The sequence below is a fragment of the Cnephaeus nilssonii genome, assembly GCF_951640355.1.
Source record: "Cnephaeus nilssonii genome assembly, chromosome: 17".
NCBI classification, from domain to species: domain Eukaryota; kingdom Metazoa; phylum Chordata; class Mammalia; order Chiroptera; family Vespertilionidae; genus Cnephaeus; species Cnephaeus nilssonii.
The window spans coordinates 23,161,918-23,189,677 of record NC_137088.1 but is presented as its reverse complement, the minus strand read 5'-3'; the positions used below and the strand labels follow the sequence as shown (position 1 = coordinate 23,189,677).

Here is a 27,760-nt window from a genome sequence, read left to right as displayed (position 1 = left end):
ACACCCCTGCCAGCCTGGTCACCCCATGCAGCCTGCTTGTTCAGTCATTTGGTTGTCCCTCACTAACACCCCTGCAGGCCTGGTCGCCCCACGCAGGCTGCTTGTTCAGTCATGTGGTCATCCCTCAGTAACTCCCCTTCCGGCCTGGTCATAGGCAGCCATCTTGTGAGGGTGTGAGGGTTAATTTGCATATTACCTCTTTATTATATAGGATAAAACTAAGATTCTTTAATCTTCAAATTATTCAAGAAGAAAATAAATTATAAATACTATGCATTCATATTAACACATTTCTCTTAATTTTATATTATGTCCATTATTTACAATAATTAGCTCAACTATAAATGTAATGTAAAATATATTTCACCAACAAAAGTTATATACATACAGATTTTCCTTCCTTTGAAATACATCTTTACTTCCCTTTTGTCTTGGTTATTTTTTATTGTATTTATATCTAATATCATCACCATAGATTTCACATGAATTATCATATTAACATTCCTCAGTTACATGCCAACTCATGAATCTTTACTTAACTATCATTTATATTCTCCTTTTCATTTGGAGTGATCAGCTACAACATGTTCAGATAGATGATTCTACCTATTATTTAATATGTCAAATTCCAAGTTTATATCACACTTCAGCACTAAAAGAAGGATTTGGAGAATTCCAACATTTATGAGCTAGGACAGATACAGTGAAAATATAACAACAACATATGAGCTTGACTGCTGTGATAATCCCTTCTAGAACACCGTGGGAACACAAGCCTTTTGTAGGATCCATGACACTAGAGCAACTGGTTATTTATACAGACCCCAACCAGTACAAAATAAAGATGTCAAGTGTTTCAATTACCAGCTCATTTTTTTGGAATTCATAAACCAATTGTAAAAACTTTCACATTTACTACATTCTTATTAAATGCTTCCTGTATACAAGTCCCTACTCTAGATGTTAAAAGCTTGCCTGCGATCTGAGGAAACAAATAAAACAGTTCCAATTAGGGATATAGAGTATGTATGCAAATAAAAATATAAAGATTCTAAGCATAAATTCCATATTTATTATATAAAAAGAATGACAGCTTAACATTCAAATGAGTTTCCAAGTGTACAATGGTTCTTGCATATATTTTATAGTGTCATTACACAAGTATCAGAACCAATTAACCATAAGGACAGTGTACTCCAATTATTTATTCAACAATCTGCTTTCCTATCTATAATGCCAAAATGTACTATTATTAAATCTGCACTTTTTCCCCAAAAAGTAAACCTAGTTCTTATATCATTTTGGTTCACTATATAAATTTTCCAATATTGCTGGAAATACTTTACTCTTTCTTCTTTCTAGGTTTCTCTGTTATAAAGGTACAAATTCGAGAAAGACTCCAGCAAATTCAAGTTAAAAGGAGAATAAGTATTAACAAAAGACTAGCTAAAATACATTATTTTCTTAACTAGTGTATCCTTTTTTAAAATTCACTAATTGAGACCATAACTACCCTGTCTGCTGACGAGCCAAACAGGATATTAACAAACAGCACTTAATGTAACCACAAATTACATTTCATACTCTATACATTTTATATTGCTTATAAACAGTACTCTCCATTTTAGCAGGAAACTTAAACAAAACAAAAAAGGCCTTTAGTACTATCGCAGATATACTGAAAAAAAAAAAAGGATTATAATGAAGCTTAATACTATACATATATTCATTCCAATTATCCTAACATAGGTTAACAACAGATATCTACAATAAGTCCATCCATTCGAGAATTGAGATTGTTGCATTTTCCATTGCTCAATAAATCTGCAGAACAATCACATATCTTAATATTCTTTACATTTGTCATAGTTTTAAAGTAAAGGTAGCAGTTCCTTACTACTCTAAGGTTAGAGTCCCGTAAGATTAGGTATTTTATACATTATCTTGTAATATTACGTATCTATGTATTCATCACCTACCTATAGGAATTAAAAGTCCCATCAGAATCTAAAGTAGAACTTGTTCTTCTTCCATTTTTATTTGAGTTGCCTGGAAAAAAAATTTAAAAACACTGAAATTATGGATATTAGAAAACTGAATATCTCAGTTGAAAAGCTACTATGTGAGAGTCCTATACAGTATGTTGGGTCAAAAGGTGGATATCCCCTTATCCGTCCCCCAAATGTATTTTATAATCAGAGCCCATTAGGCCAAATATTTATATTGATGCTGAGAAATAACCAATACCACTGTTTCTAACTTGAATAGGAATATTGCCAAAGTGACTGCTAACAGGAACAAATGAAGTACAGTACAGATATTTTCTTATGCATCACAGGCAAGCCAATATTTAAAAACCACTTAATCATACACTAATGTTTATAAACAAAGGGCAACTTTTTGTTAGTGACCAAGTCACCCTCCCTGACCACTGGGCACAGTCAAAAGAGAACAAAACTGGAATGTTTCCAGCCTCCAGTTCACCCTATCTAAAAATTTGGTAAACACAGAAGTAAAACAGAAAGCAGAATTGGGAGGTGGTGAATAACAATGTATTCTAGTGAGCTTTAACATCTTAATATTCTTCCCAAAGCTTTAGGTTTTAACTGTGGGCAAAAGTCCAGCAGTTTAAAAAATGGAAAAAAAAATAACATCAAGAAGTATTTCTGCCTCACGTGGTAATATCAAACATTTAGGGGGTAAAACACATTTTCACTCAAGAAACTGGCATCCTCATAAAATCAGATTTAGAACAAATTCATACCTATGAGTTTAAAATTATAGAATAACAATAAATTTGCTAAAGGAGTTTAAAAATGCTCACCAATGCTACAATATACATATTCTTATTGACTATTTTAATAGTTTAAAGTTTTAAATATATACTGCAAAATATAGTTTTATGAAACCACAGTATACTACTATAAAACATATTTATTTTTAGAAACAAATTAAAAGACTAGAATCTGATTACATTTTATACTCCTATTTCCTGTAATATAACTTTCAAACATCAGGTTATATTCATTTTTATGATATTTAAAGCTTAATAATTTACTGATACATCCAATTTCAATTTATACTTTTAATCCACTTTGAACAACCTAAGGTGCCACTAGAGATCATCACAGTGGTCCTGGTTAAGTCAAATAGCAATTACAGAGCTTTCACTTTAAAGATGAGATTATTTTTAATTATTGAGTATAGTACTTAAGGTACCATACTTATATAATTATGGTACTCATTAAATGGTTATTGAAAGCTGAAATGTAATTTTAATGACAGCTACCTATTTCTTTTTGCACATTTTATAGTTGACAGGTTAGTCAAGAATGCTGGTTCTCTTCAAAATCTTTGCAGCTGCACCCAAGTTTTAGGAAGATGAGAACTGGACAGAGCCCACTTACTATACTTTTAACTCTATATTTTCAAAATGTACTTTCAGATTTCTTTGATTAAACAAAAATCCTAAAATGGATCATAGGGCTCAAAAATGTTGATAATTATTATAAAAGAAAATAAATCAAAAAACAGTTAAGATCATTCTAGCTGGGTATACTTTGTTAAATCTTTGAAAATATGGGTACCGTAAATTGACTCACTCAATATACTTCATTTCCCTTAAAAAATTAATAGTTTTACAATAAATAAAAAATGTTAAGGAAAATTAGTCTCTGTCTTGCTAAATGAAAATTTCCTATAACACATGTTATTTAACAGCTTGCAGACATTTCCTGTGAAACACTCTATAATCAGCATAGAATAAGTACATCATATATTGAAATATATGAGCCTTCTTTCTCTTTAAAATTAAAGATTATGATTACTTAAATATGTAAAATCTCACCAATGGAACATTTCTTGCCTTTTGCTGATATTTACAGCTCAAATATAAAATCCTTCAAATAATTAAGACTTAAGGCTTAAAAAAAAACACACCTAGGTTTTGTCATAATACATTACAAAAGTGTTCTTCATTTTATACCTGTTTTGAAATTAATATATCACATTAAATATAATTTCAAAGCATGGTAATAAGAGGAAAAAGCAGTTTTTCTTTCTCAAAAACATACTAAATAAGGAGTACAATTGTTTCTCTAAACAATATTAGAGAAAAGATTTCAGAGTTTGCTATACAAGGAAAAGGCAATAAAGTTTTGAAGTGGGAAAAACTGCTTTGTTCCTTCAATCCTCTAGTTGAAATTAATTATAGCAAATGTTTATGAAAACATCTGTTCCTGACAGTTATAAATTCTTAATTTTAGTATGGACGATTCCAGACTCTTATTTTGGAAGGATATTGTCTGACAATTAAAGGTTTACAAAAACACAGACAGAATTTGTAATTCTGGAAAATTGTATATAGAGTGTGCTATATCCTATGGAGACTTTCATTTGTTTGAAACATTTGGAGGGTTTAGTAGGAAAAATCAAAGACAAACAGAAAGGCTCATCTTTCATGTTTAAGCTGCTTTACAATAAAAACATATCTATAACACAAGAAATAACAAATAAGAATTAAAAACAAATATTACTTTACTATCAACCTAATTTTGAGGTAAAGTATAATAAACTAAGTATTAATTTTATCAGGGATTTTAATAAGTCTAATGCTAATAATCATAGGAAGGTATGTGTAGTGTTCCCTAAAAATAACAACAGAGGGTGCAAGAGAGTTTAATATAATGTTTTTAGTTGTTCTTGATTCTAGAACTAAGTTACCAGGTAGCAGCAGTACTGTTAACAAGGATGCATAGGTTGTTTTTAGAACACACTCTCTCTCTTTCTCACAGACACACACACACACAAATACATTATTAAAGTAATCTTACACAAATACCTTTACTAGTAAATGATCAAAGAACACAAATAGTTAAATGTTGAGATAACAGGCTTCCTTTCACTTGCTTAAAAAGAAACTTAACAATAAAGTAAATTTTTAAAGTATTTTAAAGGTATTTCAATATTTAACATAAACTAATCAATAAAATAATCTGGATTTATTAACTGAGTAAATTTTTCTAAATGTATAAATCATATACAATATATAACATATTGTGTTACTGTATAAGTAATATAACATTGTTCAACATTATATATTTATAGAGACAGTTCATTAATTACTTGGGAGCATTACAGTTTGAAATTTATATAACACATTTATTTCTTGTTAGTGGTAAGTTTGTAAAATGAGTTCATAATATTCACAATTAGAATGCTTGTTTCATATGAGGACACCGAAAGCATAGTATTTTTCACTAGTAATTTCTAATATATCTGTATCTAACTTATTAAGCCAAAAATAGTATAGTGGTGACATATTTCAAAACATGAAAATCTAATTTCTTTCTCAGTTTTAGCACTTACTGCAGTCATGTTTAGTGAAGGGCATTTATAGCATCTATCTGTGCACTGTTGAGGTCACACTAAATGAAAGTTTGCAATGATTCTATGGTGCTTTTTATGCACAAATATCTGCTTTATGAAAGGAGAACCAGAGATTTTAAGCTAGGTTAGGTTAAAAAGAACCAGCATATTGCTGTGAATGAGCACATGAATTCAATCGTGTCTTTGGTGTACATCTAAAAGACATCAAATTTTAGGTATCACATCACACTAAGTATGAATTCTGATAACTATTACATAATAAAAAGGGTTTATTTCTAAATTGTAAAAGAAATGTCACCAAGTATGTGTGATGAATATTTAATAGAAAGGGGGGGGGGGAAAGATCTGGTTCACACTGAAAATAAAGCTATGGGTAACCACATTTCAATTGTGACAGGAAAAGATGGTATAACTGTTAGTATAAAGACCTATGAGACCTTTCATGTCTTTTAAATGAACTGGTATTCCTACTGAAAAGTTTGTTACATTTACAATCCCATTTTAAGTAATGATTTTCTAAAAATCTATGAATTAAGTATATTCATATGTTGACACATGGTCAAGGCAAAGCATTAGACTCAGCATCATTTGTGAGGACAGTAGCCACACTGATTCATTTCAGGAATCAGTTAAACAACAGTTTCTCTTATTTATGATAAAATCCAGGACCACTCATTAGGTCTAAGAACCAGCACTCAAGTAAATACAGAAAATCTGTGTATTTAGTAATTTTCCATTTTCTCTATTATTGTCAATTTATCTACACTCTAATGATTTAATGGTTTTATTTAGCTTTCTATGTAATATTTCCAAATTATTTTTTAGATAACAAAAACTCAAATATAAAACAGAAATGCATAAAAACCATTTTAAATAAGTAAATTTCGAGTGGACAATTTTAACTTAAGAAAATAAAATTTTTGTTATTCCTATTAAATCATTAATAGAATTCTTTAAAAAAGAAAGCAGTTACATCAACAGTGGTGGGATATACAACTCCAAATTATCCTCCCTCGGAAACATTGAAAACAAGCACTGAAAACAACTTTGGAACAACTCTGGAAAATAGTGAAATATTTACAAAAAAACCCCACAAATGAACAATGAATCAAGAAAGGCAGTTCGAAAGCTTTGTGGCATTTTTACTTGCCCTAGCCCCTCCCCGGGGCAGCAGCAGTTCTGAAGTGAAAAACCAGTTCCCAGCATGAGAACCTAGTACCTGGAGGTTCGAGGGGCGGCCAATCATATTTGCAAAAAATTGTGCAAATCTGTTCTATTTTGAAGGACTTAAGATACTCATCTCTTTTGCATCTAACTTAAAAAAAAAAAAAATAAGGTGGTGGGCATTGCTTGTCAAAACACTGTAAGCCAAACAAACTGAAAACCAACAAATGCAGAAGACTGGGGCAAAAATTACAACTGATTCATAAAATAGACCATGTAAGGCCTGGGAGCAAAAGCCTATGAAAGTTTCTTTGGGAAATTAGGACATTCAAAAGGACCAATATATACAGGGGAAAGTGGAATGCCATGCACATGCCCCAGACAAGCTGCATGATCAGAAAAAAACTGAGAAGACCTTAAGCTTCCAAGTTAAGTTGATCACTCAAATGAGTACAAGCCTGACTAACAAACTAAGGACTGTCATAGCACAAAGCCAATCTGCAAAGACAAAGAAATGTTTATTTTTTGTTTTGCTTTTGCTGTTGTTTTAAGTACTGGCATTCAAGGAAGTCTCTGTCAAAACTCTAGCAGAATACAAACTAAGAAATAAACACTGCAGTGACTACATATGTCAAGGTCTAAGTATTTGCAAAAATACTTTGAGAAAGTCACTAGACACATACACTATAACAGTTTTAAGACTATAAAAATAGCAAACCCTGGGGAATGGGGGAATCTGATATCCAGAGTTACTAAATTATAATATTCAAGTATCCAGTTGTCACACAAAAATCACAAAGGATACAAAGAAACAGGAAACATGACTCATCAAAGGAACAAAAACAAAGTGACAGAAACTATCCCTCAGGAATCTAGAAATTAGATTTGCTAAACAAAGAGTTGAAAACAACTTTCTTAATGATGCTCAAAAAGCAAAACAAAACTAATCAAAATCATAGATAAATTAGGAAAGGAAATCAGGTAAACAAATGAATGAACAAAAAAAGAAAATCAATAAAAATACAGAAATAATAAAAGAAAACAGTTTCTGGAGCTGAAAAATACAATAACTGAAATAAAAATTCATTAGAGGAGCTCAAAAACACATGTGAGTAGGTAGAAGACAGAAACAGCAGACTTAAAAATTGGGCAATTGAAATGATCAAGCCTGAGGAGCAAAAGTAAAAAAGGATGAAGAAAAGTGAACAGAGCCTGTGAGACCTGTGTGACAACATCAAGCACATCAACATATGCATTATTTGAGCCTGATAAGTAAAAGAGAGAAAAGGGCAGTTCTGTTACTTAACTGCTCAATATCTAAGTTTCCTCATCAGTAAAATGGAGAAGAAAGTTTTTACCAGAAAGTGTGGTTATAAGAATTAAATGAGGTAAGTACAGGTAAAGTGGTTAGTATAGATTATAACACAATGTAAGTCCTCAATAAGTGCTACCTATCATTTTCATGAACACTTTAGTCAATGTATTTAAGATACTGGAACCAGTGGAAGAATAAAAGAGAGAGGCTATTAATTCTGCTTATCTATAATAATAAAAGGGTAATATGCTAATTAGACCATTAGACCAAACGTCCTTCTGGGTATCATTCCGGTTGTCCTTCCAGACGAAGCTGGGGCCCGAGTGAAGCCACCCAGGTCCCGGGTTCCTGGCAGCGGCGGCTGAAGGGAAGCTGGTGCCGGCAGCCAGGGGAAGGAAGGCCTACTCTTGCACGAATTTTCATGCATCAGGCCTCTAGTAGACAATAAGCTTATTCATAATATAAGTTGAAAACTGCAACTTTATTCTCTTAGTAATTAAAAACATTTCTGATCCTTTTTTTTAATTATCAAGAAGTGTCTTTCATGAATTATAGAAGGATGGCATGAAAAATTTGTGGTATCCTTTTAATATTCTTCCTGATGGTAATTATACCAAATATCCTACCTAATAATAGACAAATATGCAAATTGACCGCACCTTCCCTACGCCCAAGCCACGCCCACCAGCCAAAGCCACGCCCACCAGCCAATCAGGGCGAGTATGCAAATTACACGACCAAGATGGTGGTTAATTTGCATACGCTGAGGGAGGGAGGAGTGAAGACTGAAGACAACTTAGAAGGAAGAGGGAGGAAAAGCGGAAAGCAAGGTGGCTGCCAGAGGGAAAGCCCGGGTGGGGCGGGGCGGGGCGGGGCGGGGCGGGGCGGAGCGCGGAGGGCGGCAGCGGCGCATGAGTGCAGGTGCTGCGGCCACAACGGTGGCAGCAGCGGCCGCTTGCAGGATTCTTCCTGCAAATGGGCTACTAGTTGAATATAATATACAGGGTGGGGCAAAAGTAGGTTTACAGTTGTCTGTATGGAAAATAATACAATAATCCTATCTAATAATAGCGTACCATGTAAATTACCATCACTCCGCTACGCCCACGATTGGGCGGCGGAGGCTGGGGGGCGGGACTCAGGGTGGCCTATCCGGCCATTGAGAGGCACGGATCCGCTGCCACTGAGCGGGGCTACGCTGCTGTTGAGAGGCACAGGGGGCGGGACTCCCGCCCCCTGTGCCTCTCAACGGCCAGATCCAGGCCGCTGAGGGGGTCCCACCCCCTGCGCCTCTCAACAGCAGGGGAGACCCCCTCAGCGGCCGCGGATCATCAAAAGTGGGGGAGCGAGCTCTGGCCTCAGTCAGCAAGCCACGGAAACCCGGCAGAGGATGGAGAGCAGCGACGAGGAAGACATGGAGAAGCACCGCATCCACCTACGCCCCGTCACTCTGCGCACACGCTGCACCTCCTGCCCTGTGAAGTCCGGGTTAACCGGCCCGCCCCTGTGGGGCGCTTTTTCACCCCGGCCATCCATCAGAGTCCCGATGGACTCGAAGGGCCGCAGTCTGAGGGGCGAGGAGGTGGAGGTGCCGCCTGGCCTGCTGGGATACATGATGGTGAGTCCATCGGGACCCTGACGTGCATGATTCAATCATGCACTGGGCCTCTAGTTAATAAATAATACAAGAATAAACTATGTTTTTGTGTACTCACAAGTGTAAACCTACTTTTGCTCCACCCTGTAAACAAAGAGAGTGGAGAAATAGTAAGTTTTTATTGATTTCAGAGAGGAAGAGAGAGGGAAAGAGAGAGAGAGAAACATCAATGATGAGAGAGAATCATTGATTGGCTGCCTCCTGCATGCCCCCTACTTGGGTTCGAGCCTGTAAGCCGGCATGTGCCCTGATTGGGAATCGAACTGTAACGGTGCCTGGTTCATAGGTCAATGCTCAACCACTGAGCCACAGTGTCTGGGAGGAAAAATAGTAAATTTAAATAATATTACAGTCTTGAAAAATAAAGCCGTCCAATGTATGGAGCTTAATATATGTAACTGTTATCAGAACTGATAAAATGTAGATAGATAATAAACTAAAACTATAGTCAATCTAGTAATAAACTATCACATGCATAAGTATAAAACAAGCTTTAAAAAATTCATTATTATGCAACTGAATGGAACCAAGGCCCAATTTCAAGGCCTATATAATCACAAGTATAATTACCCAATTTAAGTTAACATGTAACAATATGTAAATGCAAATATTTCTATTTATTATGATTGTCATTTCCTGGCATATTGTTATTTCTCTAGGCATTCCATTGATTTCAGAGTCCTACCATTTACAGATTACAAAAAGGGTAGGAACAGATCAGATTATGCTCATGAACATAATAATGGTCCAAATCACCCGAGGGCAGGTATGTAGTGTGTGTGTGTGTGTGTGTGTGTACACTCATGGGTACAAATGCAAAAGTGAGAGATGAGGAGAAGGAAGGGGATGGTAAGAAAGAGAGAGAGAGATAGAGAGAGAGAGAGAAAGAGAGGGAGATAAAGAGAGAGAGATTAACAGAGAGAGAGGGAGAGGGAGAGAGATTGGAAGAGATGAGATAATCATGGGTGGGGTTCAGGATTCCCTACTTTTAAAAATCTTCCTAGATTATTCTGATGAACCATGAGTCTTTCCTAGTCCAAAATAATAAGCTTCTATTATGCTCAAAGAGACAGTCTCTTTTTGTAGAAGGCAATGTATTTTTCTCAGAATAAGAAAATTACTGGGTATCACATATGCCATCATTTACTATGGAGTATCAATGAGGCAGAAACTTTGACCTCATTTTCCAGCAGTAGCAATGAGCTATGCCAACTCTGTTAACTTCCCTAATATGACCACTAGCAGGTACTGACTATTGGGGGGAGCATGCGGATTGGAGATGACAAGCAGAAAATGCTATTAGACTATGTGGACCTGCTGGCCCTTGAAATCACCTTTCTACAAAAAAAGTTATACAATGACAATGCTGCCATTTAGACAATTCCAAAACACATTTATACTAAGTATCTAAGCAGCCAAACAGAACAACTTCCTCATAAATAAAAGTGTTGACAAAGAATATATTTATTTAAACTTGGAGAAAAAGTATTAAGGGCAAAGATAATTATTTAACAGGGGGATCTTAAAAAATGTATATACACTTTAACAGATGATAGCTCAATTTTGAAAATGAAATGTATTTTAATAAACACTGCCTTATAATTATTCAGTGTATGTATACATTTTTGGGAGACCCTATATAATTTGCCATTTGCTATATATGTTTTCTTACTAAAAATAAATAAATATATATATATATGTAACGGTTGGGTGTAAACTTTGACATATTTAGTTTTGCTACAAGTCTTACAGAAATTTCAATGAACTCCTCTCCCACAACCCTACCACTCGCATAATAGCTTTTCAAAGAGAATCTAATTGATACTTAGGGAATTCTAACACGACATTAAATCATCTGTTCAGGGCCTAAATAAATATATATAACAAAAGTAATACACATATTTGCTAAAAGAAATAAAAATATATCTGGTATTAAAGTCCTATTTCACTTTCTATAAATCTTTCAAATAGTAACTAAAAAATATTTATATAAATTGTTCTTTTTCTTCAATGTACAAAAAGGGAAATATCTTTTTCTACAAAATAGATTCCTTTGGGCACTTCCTATTTTTACTATTACATTCAGTGACAGATCCTTTAAGATTGGTTTATCATCTAGTGGACAAGACCCCATAAAATTAATGACACCCATTAACCCCCAGTACTTAACTTTAGATAGTTAATATTGAAAAACTCCCATTTAGGTATCAGAAATAAAGTGGAAACTATTTGAGAGAAATAAATTACCATTGATGAACCAGGATAAGCAATCCTATTTGTGACAGCTAACTGAACAAGTACTTATATAAAAAATTCTACATAAAATGCGTAACAGGCATTTTAATGATAAACTCCCAAGACTCAGGTGAAGAACCAAGGGTGAATATTCTCAAACATGTCTTTAGTCTTACAAATAACTTACTAAATTAATCACATTAAATTTGGTAATCTAAAAATCCTCGAATACAATATAAAAATTATGAATGTTTACTATTTCTTCAAATAAAAAATTACAAAAACATTTTCATTGATCCATAAATAATGTCTTATTTTGTGAATTATTTATGGCACTAAAGAACTTTACTGAAATATGATTTTCAAAGAAAAAACTCTAAATCCATAAACTAATTTCTATTTACCATTTTGTGATAAAGCATAATTATGTATTAGTGGATATGATTTTCTAAACTTGATAATAAATAGAAATATGTCAAAATATGGCTCCTTTAAACTTCTATGAAATGCACAATGTACAAAATTCAACTATCCTTTTAGAATTTGAAAATTATCATTCAAAGTAGTTATGAGTCCTAATTAATAAACAATTTACTAACTCACACTTCTAGTCATGCACTGAAGTCATGTGATAGCTTTACTACTACTTTTATTCTTGCAACAATCATGAGTAGAGCACCTCCTAAATTTTAGCCCTGGGGATACACTGGTTGTAAGCAAAAGCTCAAAACCCATCCATCCCAGACATCCTTGATTTTGTTGAAAGTTTAGAAGAGGAGAGGGACAGTCAAAGTGATGTACAGTGACAACTTTAAAAAATGCTATACAGTTACATACTCTACTACTATACAATCACATATGAGAGAGAGGGGGTCACTAACGAAAGAAAAGGATGAGAAGCACTCCACTAGGGATCAGCTTGAGCCAGGGCTTTGTGAAAGTCATGTTCAGGATTTTGGTCAAGGTAAATAGGAAGTCTGTGAAAGAAAAATTTTAGGCAGAAGTAGAAAATGATAAGGTTTGCAGTTTTTGAAACATAACTTAAAGCCCTGGCCATGAAACTTAGAGTATTGTTTGTCTCGATAGGCCAAGGTTGTGTGTTTGATCCCAGTGAGGGCACATTCAAGAATCAACCAACGAATGCATAAATCAGTGGAACAACAAACTTATCTCTTTCTCTCAAAAATCAATCAATCAATAAATCAGTCAATAAAAACATATCTTCAACTTCAGGGTTAAGCAATCTGAGGGTGGATGAGAGAGGAGAGTGGATGGAAGGGAAATGGAGAAGCTCTTGTACTCCAAGGTAAAAAATGATGATACAATAGCTATATTGATGATACTATCACCATACCATCTTAAGTATGACAATTTACCATTTTTGTAGGTTGTTTATATTATTTGAGAGTCTACTATGTGCCAGGCACTGTTCTAGGACCTGGAAATACTATAGTGAACAAAACAGAATGAAGTCAAGGTCAGGAGAGGTCAGGAGAAGAAACACAAGAAAATAAATACAGAATATATAAGTTCAGATAACTATAAAGAAATACAGCAGAATAATGTGACATCCAGTGACTGAGGGAGGATGCTACCTGAAGGAGAAGTAATATATGATTTGTGATTCCAGTAACAAGAAAAGATAGCCATTTAAACATCTATAGCAAAGGGCACAACATGCAAGGCCCTACGGCAGAAGTTGGGCTTAGAAAAGAACAAAAGGCCAAGGTGGCTAGAAAGCTAGAAGTAGAATAGTATGAGACGAGGTCTGTGGGACAAAGAGGGGCCACAGAACTTAGGTTTAGAGGGAGAAATTTAGACTTTACAAGTACAATGTGAAGTCACCATAAAGTTTTTAAATGATGAAAAAGATTATCGACTTCATGTTTGGGAAAGATCATTCTAGCTGCTATGTGAAGACTGAATTGGGGGGTGGCAAGATGAAAGCTAAGAGATCAGTTAAGATCTGGATCACAGGATAAACTGAGGGCACTGACAACTGCATACTTAATTCCAAGACAGTCTAAAGAAGATCTGAAATGTGAAGTAGTCTAAAGAAGATCTGAAATGTGAAGTAGTCTAAAGAAGATCAGGCACATTTCCTAAAATTTTTAACAAACGCAAATGCTTTCGATCAGGTATTTCTCACTTGGACAATTCTATGTAGGATATTCTTAAAGTGAATAGCAGTAGGAATATATTTACTTATTAGTGGTATTTAATTGTAAAAATAATTTTAATTATTTTAGATATTGTTTTAAAATCTATGAAGTCATTGAAAGTTGTTTTACATTAGTGTTAAACCATATGTTATATGTAAATTATAGAATAAAGTACGTGTATTCTGCCAAAGTCTGTAATATCAAACTACCCACTAAGACAAGCTGACCCAATATCTAACCATAAGGGTGAGTACACTCAGGTCAGGAAAAATGTTTCATGACTACATTTATTTGTCGTTAGGTTTAAATATACATTATAGTTTAATTCAAACAACTTAAAACACTTTGAATATAGATATGAGTAAGATAAGGACTTTAAAATACTTGCTTATAGAAATTCGTGCACGGGGTGGGGGGATGAGGGAGGCTCAGCCCGGCCTGCAACCTTTAGCAATCCGGGACCCCTCAGGGGATGTTCGACTGCCAGTTTAGGCCCTATCCCGCAGACATCCCTCTTGCAACCCAGGACTGCTGGCTCCTAACCACTCGCCTGCCTGCCTCATTGCCCCTAACCACTTGCCTGCCTGCCTGACCACCCCTAACCACTTGCCTGCCTGCCTGATTGCCCCAAACCCCTCTACCTGCCTGCCTGATCACCCCTAACTGCTTGCCTGCCTGCCTGATCACCCCTAACCACTCACCTGCCTGCCAGATCGTGCCTAACCACCCTGCTTGCCTACCTGATCATCCCTAACTGCTCGCCTGCCTGCCTGATCACCCCTAACCACTCTGCCTACCTGCCTGATAGCTTCTAACTGACTCTACCTCAGACCCTGCAGCGGCAGCTTCGTCCGGAAGGACATCCGGAAGGTCGTTCAGCTGTCCAGTCTAATTAGCATATTACGCTATTATTATTATTATAGACAGTTCAAACTTATAAAAATAATACTTGAGCCCAGCTGTCATGACTCAGTGGTTGAGTATCAACCTATGAACCAGGAGGTCACTGTTCAATTCCCGGTTGGGGCACATGCCCAGGTTGCAGGCTTGATCCCTAGTGTGGGGCAGTCAAGAGGCGGACAATCAATGATTCTCTCTCATCATTGATGTTTCTCTCTTTCTCTCACTCTCCCCCCTCTCCCTTAATAAATAAAAATCCTCTCTGACATAAATAAAAATATAAAAAAATAATAATACTTGACAGCACATTTTATCAATAACTCATAGTTTTATGTGTTTAAGGACAATGTAAAGTCATGGGTAAATAAATAAGAACCACTGCTCACAGGTAACAGCTGAATGAAGGCACAGTGTATTAGGGAAAAAAAGGAATTTTCCTTGCCAAATCAACCTATAAGTTTATAGCAAACAGCAGAAATGTATAGAATTTTTAAAAATCCAGCTGAACATATCAAATTATATTATACTAGTGGCCCGGTGCATGAATTCATGCACACTGAAAGGAAATTAAATAGTAGAAATATTTTAATATCACTATTCACCCTTTCTCTATAATATAAGTGTCAACCAAATTCACAATTGACAATGACAGATCAAAACACACACGTGCGATTGGCGCTAGTGAGAGCTTTACATATATAGATATATTTGCTTAATTAGACCTACTTTCTGATTTAGCTAAACTTTTTCCAGCCCAGTGAAGTACCCCAACTTCTCTTTCAGGTTATTGTCAGCAACACAGCAATAAATATCAACATGAAGCAGATTATTATTATAGATCATGCAGGGAGAACAAAGGGTAAGATATTTAACTGCAGCAGTGTTTTGAGTATATTTTGCGCAGTGAGAAAACCTGAAGTCATTTTCAAGGTCCACCATTTCTTACTTCTTTTTAGTCAGGTCAAGCTTCTAAGCTTTCTAAATCTCCATTTTCCAGCTAATGAAAAGAAAATAAGATTCCACCGAGTCTCCTATCTACCTACTCCAGGACTTTTGTGAGGATCAAATGAGATGAGGCACAGGAAAATGCTTCACAGATATTTGGTTAAAGTGTAAAATGTTTCCACCTGGCTATAAAGCAAGTCATGTTCCTGGGCTGAAGAAAATCCAAGGAGGCTAGTTGCTAGGGAGTGTAAGCTGGGCGTTGCTATGTGATGTCATTACCTGGTGCCCACAGCCACCGTTTCTGGGCTGGGCTGTGCTGTGGGCAGCATTTTGTGCCATGGGGTCTTGGCAGCGTTGGCTGCGATTTGGTGAAGTGTTGCTCCGGGGTGGTGGTGGGGTCTGTGTCCAACTGGGGGAAGTCAAGTGTTGCTTTGTGGGTGCCAGGTCCATGGTGCCATTTCTCTGTAAATGGCCAGTGCGCATCATGGCAGCTTCTGCGTTGAGTGTCTGTGCCCTGATAGTCAGTGTACATCATAACAACCAGTCGGACAGACACTTAGCATATTAGCCTTTTATATATATAGATAATGAGAATATATTACATGGAGTTGAGGTCAGCTTTCATGGAAACAGCTAGAGGTACAGGTATAAAATAGATCACAACCTTCTATTTCATACCTGTACCTCTAGCACTCTGGTGGTGTCAATCCTAAATCCTAAAAGATGAATTTTTCAGCGCATCAGATTTTACTGGAGTCAGGTACTTCAAGCCAGTTCTGTTCATATAAGAAATTAAAGTATATATGCCAGTTAATAAATGTGTTATGTGGAACCAAAGGAAATCTGAGGAAGATCAGATATTTGTGAGAGTCTAACCACTACAGTCTCTACATATTAGAAAACCTACCTTGGAAATTAAGGTTTCAGAATGTAAATCAATAAGGAAAATACCAGAGTAAAAGGGGGTTAGAAAATTAATTTTAATGGCTTTAGTTTTTTCTAACTTGATGATTTCATCCTTCCACACACCTATGGAGATAACTTCTGCGAACATTATGGTTTTCTGAAACAAATGCTCCTTCTGTAGCTAATGCTCAAATAGTTATTACCAATGCCTACTTTTTTCCATTTCCAGCCAACCCTTCTTCTCACAGATTAAGTTATTCTCTAGGTATGTTATATTACAGCCAAGTTCCTGAGCATGTCTCTCAGTCATTTTGCCTCTCTAATATGACTATTTCTACTGCTATCTATTTTACCTTTTGACTCTCAAAAGGTAACGCTTTCCAAATTTTCAGTGCTTTGTATGTGTGCCCCACTATTGTTCATTTTAATGTATATTCTGAAAGGATGAAAGATGATAGATTGTTCAAATATCACTTGAATATCACTCATAGGGCTACAAATGTTTTTTAAATGAAACATAGAAATATTGGTGATCATACAACAATAAATATTAGCTTTAATATAATAGTGGGTTAGGGAGATTATTATACCAGCAAATGCATGATTCAATCTTTTGATTAAAAAGCACTATACTTAAGCGAGTTATAAAAAGCTCAGAAAACTGGAAACATAAATGCAGTCTAGGATAGATTATTCAGACTAATATACAAGTCTTGGCATGAATAATAAGAGAATTGTGGTTGATCCACAGAACAGTTGGATTATGAACCAGAATATGCAAATCAGGTAACTATTTATGATAATTATTAAAATGTTAACTTGCAAATAAAGCACAGAAAATAACATTCTACAGTAGGTTGATTCAAGCACAGTATAGGACAAAGCTGTATAATTAGAAATATATGTAGTTTATGGTATGTATTACTTTCAGCATGTTAATACCAAAGCAATAATGTAAGCACAATTTAATTTCATTTAAAGTTAGGATAATTGTATGTTCTCTTTACACACATGCACACGCACACACTCAAGTGCATGCACATACACACACACACACACACACACACAAACACTGTCTATTTATTTACTTACTATGGGCTTCTCTCAAGTCACAGACTTAGAAGCTTCCACTTTTTCATCTATACGTGATAGTTAGTGAGTTGTGCTGATTTATTGTCCACAATACTTTAAAGCTGCTTACATTGTCTTCATTTGCAAAGCCACAACACTCCTTTCCCAGGCTTCCAAATCTAACATATGAACTACTACTTTGCAGAAGATTCAGTATCTGCTTTCATTTTCTCCCTCAATAGCTCTAAAAATAACTACCAGAATAATATAAAAAATAAATAATCATGCTTATAAGGGCTTGCAGTGCTGTGTATGTCTGTATACATATGTTTTTTTGACCTGATTACAAATCCAAGTCTAAACTCCCATCCAAAGACTCAAAGGTCCTTGTGAAGTGGTCTCCTGTCTTCTCCAAACCAATGAGACTTTGGTTCTCATCACACCCATCACCTCATTTATACAGTCCTTTCAATCTGTCCTACCAATGGTTAAATTTCTGCTTTATTGATTCTGTTCCTTACTGCTCCTAACAGATATTTCAATCCTTATAATTTTTCCAGCTCTCTTTTATCTTTTCCTATATTTTAGCCAGATTTCTTTTCTTAATTTTAAACATCTTTTATACTTGGTTTCAAAAGAACATGTATGCTTCTTGAAAATACTAAACATATTTTAATAAAATTTACTTCCCTTTCCTAGATTTAAATCTTTTCTATGAATACGTCTTTACTTGGTCCCCTAAAAACAATGCTCTCTTGATTTTTTCCAAAGGAATCTTTTGGTCTTTGCCTATTTACTCATTCTTGAAGTCAGCTCTGTACTTTCTTAATAAGTGTGAAAAAGGGTATGGTGGTGAATTACTTTCCTTGGTTTCCTTCATTATCCACATATTGATATTTAAATCTTCCAGGTCTTAACAACGTTGGCCAAATTTCTAACATTGGTTGCCATTTGCTTACTATGGCTCTGTAGAACAGAGCTCCCCTGGGCTCCACTACTTCCTGTCTATATAAAATAATAATAAATCCTGGATAAACTGAAGCATTACCTTCTCTTTAAAGATACATCAATAAAAATGCAACACCTGACTGCATAGATCCCATGGTTCTACACACTTTCCTGGCATTAATTTTTCTACTGCCAATTGCAATATGCATAACCTATCTTCTTCTCCCTTGGCCACATTACATTATCAGGAACTTCGCTGCTGAATAAAGCAAGGCACTAATGGGTGAATAATTGGTAGGAAGAGGTCAGCATGGTCATGAAATGGTCTTGTCACAAAGCAACTCCTTCAGAGCAGAAAAGGACTTCTTTGCTCGAAGACCTGGTATCTCAAAGGTGTAAGCATACAGTAGAATTTTTAAAAACCTCAAAAAATAAAAAACTTCCTACCACCATTCTGCCTCCCCTTGCTACATACCATTCTGCTTCTGAACCCCATTTGCATTTTGGTTTGTAGAAATTCTTCCTGTTGTCTGGCAGATTACTGATAAATATTCTGGGTTGCAAGAATGCTTAATTTTGTGTCTCTATTTCTACAAGCATTTTTAAAAGTTTTTATTTATTGATTTAAGACAGAGAGAGAAGTAGGGGGAGAGGTAGAGGGGAGAAGAAAAGGCAAACGGAGACATTTGTTGTTTCACTTACTTAATCATTCATTGGTTGATGCTAGTATGTGCCCTAACCAGGGATCAAACCTGCAACCTTGGCATATCGGAATGGATGCTCTAAACCAGTGGTGGGAATTTTTTTCTGTCAAGGGCTATTTAGATATTTGTAACACTATTCACGGGCCATACAAAATTTCAACTTAAAAATGAGCCTGCTATATTTGATCAAACATTTAATTAACTCACGCTAATGCCTTGGCAGGGCCAGACCAAATGATTTCTCAGGCCTTATATGGCCCACTGGCTGATTGTTCCCCATCTCTGCTCTAAACCAACTGAGCTACCTGACCAGAGCTACAAGCATTTTGCCGACAGCATAAAACAGCATGGACTGGGTATCAAAAAACTGGTTCAATCCTTAACTTGCTGGTCCCTTTTTATCTACTTCGGGTTCTACTGCATTGAATAGTGTTGCCCATCATCTCAAGCTCACATTCTCATAGGTCCTATGTTCTGGCTTCTTTGATCATCAGCTGTGCTCTCTAAATCAATCATCAACCCTGGGATACCTCACTGTTTATTCAACAAATTAGGACTGGGTTAGGGTGAAGGAAGTGAGTAAAGTTAGTCATTTACCTTGCTCATAAATTTTAATGGTATGCCAAAACTCAGTAAGATAAATATATATATATATATATATTAAAGATACTAACCATTTCTCTTTTTTAATATATTTTATTGATTTTTTACAGAGAGGAAGGGAGGGGGATAGAGAGTTAGAAACATCGATGAGAGAGAAATATTGATCAGCTGCCTCCTGCACACCTCCTACTGGGGATGTGCCTGCAACCAAGGTACATGCCCTTGACCGGAATCGAACCTGGGACCTTTCAGTCCACAGGCCGACACTCTATCCACTGAGCCAAACCGGTTAGGGCTTTTAATATATTTTTAATGACATCATGTAGAAAAATAATTAACAAAATATCAAAATTTTAAATAAAAACAAGGTTAGTAACACTGCTATTGCAAGCCGCATGGAAACCCCAAAGGAGAAATCAGTGATACAATAACTTGTCTTATCCTAGTCTTGGTCTTGAAACAAATATTTGAGTGACTATCAGCACCTTCCAGCTACTAAGCTATGCTCAGGTCTTTGCAGAAGGCAGAACACGAGACCTGCTTATGGGATCCACACAATTTCACGGAATCCTATCTCAACTGTATCCTCTTTTCATAGCTCTTGGTGATTTCATTATTAATTTTATTCACACTTTGTTTCTCAAGTTCTTTAACTGTACTTGCCTTCCTTGATCTTAAGTAAACTAAAATCAAGGTCATTAAGACAAGAGTTACTGGATTTCCCAACTGACTGCTCCACCCCAACACAAGATGCCACATATACTTCTCATTGCTCAAAATTTCTCTGAATAATCACCCACATTCTTCTACTTCTCTCTTACTTCAGAGAAAGAGGGTTCTCTTGATTGTCAGATATTTTATTCACTCCCTTCTCCTTCTTCTTTTTATATCAACTTCAAATCCTTCCTCTTTAGAGAGAAATTGCATCTCAGAGACTGTAAAATCCTTTCTAGACCTAAAACATTCTTTCTGTAACCTTATATCAATTACTTCATTGTTGCTTAAAACAGTGGTATACAGACACTGCTTGCAGTTTCTCAATGCTTACTCATTAATGGTTTCTGTCCCCAGCATCTGATTTAAACTACATAAGAATCACCTTGTAGAGTTTCTTATCTATATCCTTTTCATCTATAATCACTTTCTCACCTATATCCTTCTTCCATTATCAGTATTATGTCCCTTCTTGACAGCCTCATCATCTCATAACCAACTGAAATAAATGCTTAACAGGTGGCTTAGCCTTCTAACTAATTTGCTTGATTCCATCTCTCTGCTCTGTATTCCATTCTACACTGTGCCACTTGTTATTCCCTTGTATCTTAGCCATCACCAACAAGAAATCTATGTTCTACTCAAGCCTAGATCCACTCACACTTTTTCAACATGTTGTATAACTCTGCCTTTTTTTTTTACTACTCCCTATATTTTGAATGTTCCTCCCATCCCTTCCTAAGTAAAACCCTAGCCATGTAAAAGTATATTTTAAGTGAAATCTTTATTTTTCTCACTAGATTATAAATTTCTTGAACCCAGGGGTACTTTCATTCATCTTAGTATTCCCAGCACCTAACAAACAAACAATGAACCACGTTAATAAAAAGGAACAGAGAGGACATTACTCCATAGTGCAAACTACTACCCTCAGGAAATCTATACTATATGGTAAATAATTTGGTTTTCTATAATATATCAATATATATTATCCAAAATTATAACATTGACAAGAAAAGAAATTTTCAAGCAAATTGTTCCTGAACAAGTCTAGATAAGGGGTCGAGAAATGATAGATTTGTATATGGCCTATGAGCTAAGGATGGTTGCCATATTGCAAAATGTTTCTTTAAAAAAAAATCAAAAGGAAGCTATCTTGTGACACATGAAAACTAAGTGAAATTCAAATGTTAGTTATCATAAATCACATTTTACTAGAACATAGCCATTCCCATCCATTTACATATTTTCTGTGGCTCTTTTGTGTTATAAGGACAGAATTCAGTAGTTACTATAGACCAGGCGTCCTCAAACTATGGCCCGCGGGCCACATGTGGGTGTTTTTGCCGTTTTATTTTTTTACTTCAAAATAAGATATGTGCAGTGTGCATAGGAATTTGTTCATAGTTTTTTTTTAAACTATAGTCCAGCCCTCCAACGGTCTGAGGGACAGTGAACTGGCCCCCTGTTTAAAAAGTTTGAGGACCCCTGCAATATAGACCATACACCTACCATGCCTAAAATATTTACTATCTGGCTCTTTACCAAAAAAATGTGTCCACTCCTGGTCTCGATCAGCAAAGCTGACCAGCAGAAACCTGACCAGCAGAAAGCAAGGGTGCTGCACAAGGCAGAAAGGCTGTATCTCACCAGAGCAAAGAACACCCCTCTGACATCAAACAGGGAGTATTCTCTCAGGGGAAAATGCTTAAAAGGAATCATCCTACTGGTTGACAGAAAGCAACCAGCTGAGGAGTATAATTTGATTGTTCACTTTTAAATCATACCCTCAGAAACAGAAACTGACTCACTCCACTCTCCACCCCTCAAATACACACTTACTTTCAATTTATGCACTTCATAAACATGGATAAACTGATAACCAGCCTCCTGCAGTGGCAAACAAGAATATATATCTTGCCCTCCAAATATATCATATGGTAACATTATCATAAACTGAAAAATATTTCAAGAAGCAATGGCTCCTACTGAGTAACTATTCAGAGTAAGAAGAACTTGTGTCAAATATACCCAAACTCAGATCTTTGTTTTTGGCAGCTACTTTCAAGTGTACACATGGTAAATGCCAAACAAAGTCAATAAAGCCAGGTAATTCCTAGAGGAACATATTTTTAGCCAATTCCTTCTGGTCGGTCCATTAGGAGATAATAGTATTTCAATTCAGATGTTATGCAGAACTGAGTTGCTTCACAACTGACATAGATAACTAATTACAGGTTCTTTTCATATTTCCCAGATTCTTGCCATGTTTTGTGACACAAAATTCTGTGGTATCAACACAGTACTTTCTCACTTGAATTCCTTCTTGAAAACCATTTTGGCTCTGCCTAAAAGCATCTATATAGTCCACATCAATGGGAGAGCAGGACCCGATGAGAATACAAGTCAATATTCTTCTGTCATGATGAGATGCTACTGCTTTGCTGTAAGCTTGTTTGCTAGCTAAAGAATCTGAGTCAGTTCATTTAGTAAAACCTTAGTGAGTTTCTGCTATGTGCCTACTGGAATTCAGAGATGAAACACACAACCTCTGCTTTCAAAGAATAGTTTAGTTGGGAAAATAGATCAATAAACCAAATATAAAGACTACCTATACAACAGCCAAAGTGTAAGAAAACTCATCTAAGACAATGTGCAGGTAAACTTTTTTAAAAATTACCTTATTTCCATTTCTCTCCTCTAGTTGCTTACTTCCTCTCTTCCCCTAACTACAGGAAACAGTGGGGATTTTAGAAACTTAGTTTATTGGTTTTCAGTATAATTTGGGTTGGGAGATAGTGATCAAATACATAGGCTAGCCACCATTTCCAATCCAAGTACTAACCAGGCCCGACCCTGCTTAGCTTCCGAGATCAGACGAGATCGGGCGCGTTCAGGGTGGTATGGCCGTAGACTAGCCACCATTTCATTTAAGAATTCTTTTTCCTCTCTTTGGATCTAGACAGACCTCTAGGCAAGAGATTTCTATAGAAATAAAGGTTCCTAGATTCCATTGGTTTTGGGCCCTTTCCTTAGAATTATAATTTTTTTTAGGAATTATGTCCTTAGTTTTGTTTTGTTTTTTCATCAAAAGTGACTAAAATAGTTCATCTTCAACAGGAATTCTTAAGTTAGTGAATAATACCAGGATTGGAAATTTTATCACAAAGAAATTTTAAAGTTTATAGTGAAAACAGGATCTGAGGAAGACTGAATTTTGGAAGTGAGCATTGGAAGTGAATTTTTTAAATACCCAATAAATATTTTGTCTAAAAATAGAGCAATAATACTAATAAAAGAAATGCTTTTTTATTCATATTAAGTATTAATAATGGGTATGACACAATTAATTGCCCATCAGGGTTTTTAAATGTTAATGAGATCATTATAAATACTTTGCTTGCTATAGAGAAAATGCACACTAAGAAGTATGTTTTATTGTTACTCTGGGTTTGATCCTTCATCCAATTGTTTAGTGCCTTTCTGATTTTATTGAGTTGGATGTGGACCACCTAGTTAGGGCCCAGCCTCCGCCAGCCTTCAGTCAATCCTCTGCTCCCTCCCTCCTGACACTAATGGAGCAGTTACAGGGTCCAGGTTCAATCTGGGCTTCATTACAAACACCTTATATGCCTCTTGCTCTGCCTCATTCTTCGGGACACAGAGATTAAACATTATAATTACTAAAATATAATTTTCTTTTTTAAAAATCTTTATTGTTGAAAGTATTACCTATGTCCCCTTTTCCCCCCATTGTCCTCTCCCTCCTCTCCCCCAGGCCTTCATCACCCTATTGTCTGTGTCTATGGGTTATGCATATACACATATGAGTTCACTGGTTGACCTCTGCCCCACCTCACCCTCCCCTACCTTCCCTCAGGGGTTATTTATCAATAACCTTTATCTAACATCAATGATTATTACATGAGCCAATATGATTAACTCCTTTTGAAGTTAATACCAAAAAAGTATTTTCTTAGAGATGGTGCGCTTTCTTTCCTTAAAGGAGAATTATGTAACCCACAGTGTTAAACCTTTGTCCTGGCCAGGAACCTAAGGCTGCATTTCTGGTGTGTTTCATTCCTCTAATTACAAATAATAACTTGGTGCTATGTGCCCTGGTGCTGGGGATCCAGAGTGCACAAAACAAACAAGGAACCTGCTACTTGTTTAAAATTGTCTTTTTAAAAGCTTTTCAAAATACAATTTCTTCCCTTTCTATAAAATCTTGGTTCTAAGTAATCAGACATTTTTTTAAAAATACATTTTTATTGATTTCAGAGGGAGAGATAGAAACATCAATGATGAGAGAGAACCATTGATCACTGCCTCCTGCACGCCCCCTACTGGGGATCAAGCCCGCAACCCAGGCATGAGCCCTGACCAGAATCGAACCTGGGACCCTTCAGTCTGCAGGCCAACGCTCTATCCACTGAGCCAAACCGGCTAGGGCAAGACATTTTAATATGTAAGACTGTTTGATTCCTAAGCTAACCCAGAAAAGGTACTTACAGCCAACATTCACTTCTGTGAGTTATCTTAGACTAGAGGCCCGGTGCACGAAATTCGTACACGGGGGTAAGGGGTGTCCCTCAGCCCAGCCTGCACCCTCTCCAATCTGGGACCCCTTGAGGGAGTCTGACCGCCCGTTTAGGCCCGATCCCAGTGAGATCGGGCCTAAACGGGCAGTCAGACATCCCTCTCACAATCCAGGACTGCTGGCTCCCAACTGCTCGCCTGCCTCTGCCTGATTGCCCCTAACCACTTCTGCCTGCCAGCCTGATCACCCTCTAACCACTCCACTGCCAGCCTGATCGACACCAAACTGCTCCCCAGCCAGCCCGATTACCCCTAACTGCCCTCCCCTGCTGGCCTGGTCACCCCTAACTGCCCTCCTCTGCCAGTCTGGTCGCCCCTAACTGTCCTCCCCTGCAGGCCTGGTCGCCCCTGAATGCCCTCCCCTACTGGCCTGGTCAACCCTAACTGCCCTCCCCTGTAGGCCTGACGCCCCCCCCCCCAACTGCCATCCCTTGCAGGCCTGGTCCCCCCAACTGCCCTCCCCTGCAGGCCTGGGTCCCCCCCATCAACTGTCCTCCCCTGCAGGCCTTGTCCCCCCACAACTACCCTCCCCTGCAGGCCTGGTCTCCCCTAACTGCCCTCCTCTGCTGGCCCAGTCACCCCTAACTGCCCTCCCTGCTGGCCTGATCGCCCACAACTGCCCTCCTCTGACCTGGTCCACCCCAATTGCCATCCCCTGCTGGCCTTGTCCCCTCCAACTGCCTTCCCATGCAGACCTGGGTCCCCCCCAACTTCCCTACCCTGCAGGCCTGGGTCCCCCCCAACTGCCCTCCCCTGCAGGCCTGGTCCCCCCAACTGCTCTCCCCTGCAGGCCTGGTCCCCCTCAAATGCCCTCCCCTGCAGATCTGATCCCCCCCAACTGCCCTCCTCTGCTGGCCCAGTCACCCCTAACTGCCCTCCCTGCTGGCCTTATCGCCCACAACTGCCCTCCCCTGCAGGCCTGGGCCCCCCACAACTGCTCTCGCCTGCAGGCCTGGGTCCCTCCCAACTGTCTTCCACTGCAGGCCTGGTCCCCCCCCCAACTGCCCTCCCCTGTAGGCCTTGTCCCCCCACAACTGCTCTCCCCTGCAGGCCTGGTCCCCCCCCCCCTGCCAACTGCCTTCCCCTGCAGGCCTGGTCCCCCCACAACTGCTCTCCCCTGCAGGCCTGAGTCCCCCCAACTCTCCTCACTTGCTGGCCTGGTCTCCCCCAACTGTCCTCCTCTGCCCCCCTGGTCACCCCCAACTGCCCTCCCCTGCCAGCCATCTTGTGGTGGCCATCTTGTGTCCATATGGGGCAGCCATCTTTGGCCACATGGGGGCGGCCATCTTGTGTCTTGGAGTGATGGTCAATTTGCATATTACTCTTTTATTAGGTAGGATATTAAAATCCCATTTCCAATAGAATTTGTATAGGAGTATATGCTAAGAAGTCTTTTAAAATAAGTTAGCAACATTAAAAACAAAACTATCAACTTGTAATGATCAGAATTCCTACCCCAGTCAATCTTGTATTTAAACTGGTATTCCTGAAGATGGTTTCATGAACTACACCAGATCACTGTCTTCATATAAGCAATGAGGCTAACAGGGCCTAGGAGCACCTGCAGGGCTCTGCCTTTACCTGAATGTGTAGACACAAACACCTTTATCTAGAAACCGTTGCTTCCCCACAGCAGCAAGGAACATAAATTCAGCCCAGAGTTCCAGCTAGTTTAGGGTAGGAAATTCCCCTCACTGCCCTTGTTGATCACATAGTCTTTACTCTCTCAGGCAACTGCCTTCCCACATTCTATAGGACTCCTGCTTGGCCTAGCTTGGTCCTTAATATCTTTGCTGCAGTATTTCTCAATAGTACAGCTGTGGGCTTTTGAGCAAGATACTTCTTCACTATGTGGAACTGTTTAGTGCACTGCAAAGTCTTTAACAGTTACTTACTAAATGCTAGTGGGGTTTCCTAATTACTATGGCAAGCCCTCTAATACACCACACACACACACACACACACACACACACACACACACACGCCTGCTCTATGTACATCCAAATGCTTGGGGGGTGGGAGGGGGAAGAGGTAAGGGGAAATGAATAAAGAATGTAAGCTCCATGGGGCAAGGATCTCTGTTTTGTTCATTGATTTAAACCATGCACCTAGAACACAGGTGCAGAACTCAGAAGGCCTAATACTCATCTCAGCGCTGGCTGTAGAGAATTAAGTCCTGCCTCAGCAAACCTAAAACATGATTCCTTTGAAACCACAGGTTCTTTCGTGGTTTTAAGCTAATGCTGCTTCTTATTCATTAGTTTATTATAAGAGGATACAGGGAAGCTCTTTTCTTACAGATGTGGCACTAACTGACCCCATAATGCCTTTAGCTAGCAAATCTCTGAACTCTCTAGAGCAAAACACTTAAGACTCTGCACCAAGAAACCCAAAGCCATATTTCTCCTTCCATTTACCTGGAATGACTTGAGTCTTAAGGAGGGGATTA

General features: G+C 37.6%; 1 protein-coding gene across 2 annotated transcripts in view; it reads right to left on the bottom strand.

Moving 5' to 3' along the window:
* The window catches only part of TBC1D5 (TBC1 domain family member 5), a 446,950-nt gene that overhangs the window by 216,875 nt on the left and 202,315 nt on the right, over positions 1-27,760 (bottom strand). For both annotated transcript variants that reach the window (XM_079795163.1, XM_079795164.1), the window contains exon 5: positions 1,980-2,049. In XM_079795163.1, coding sequence (XP_079651289.1) covers positions 1,980-2,049 — 70 coding nt within the window. The remainder of the gene's footprint in view (positions 1-1,979; positions 2,050-27,760) is intronic.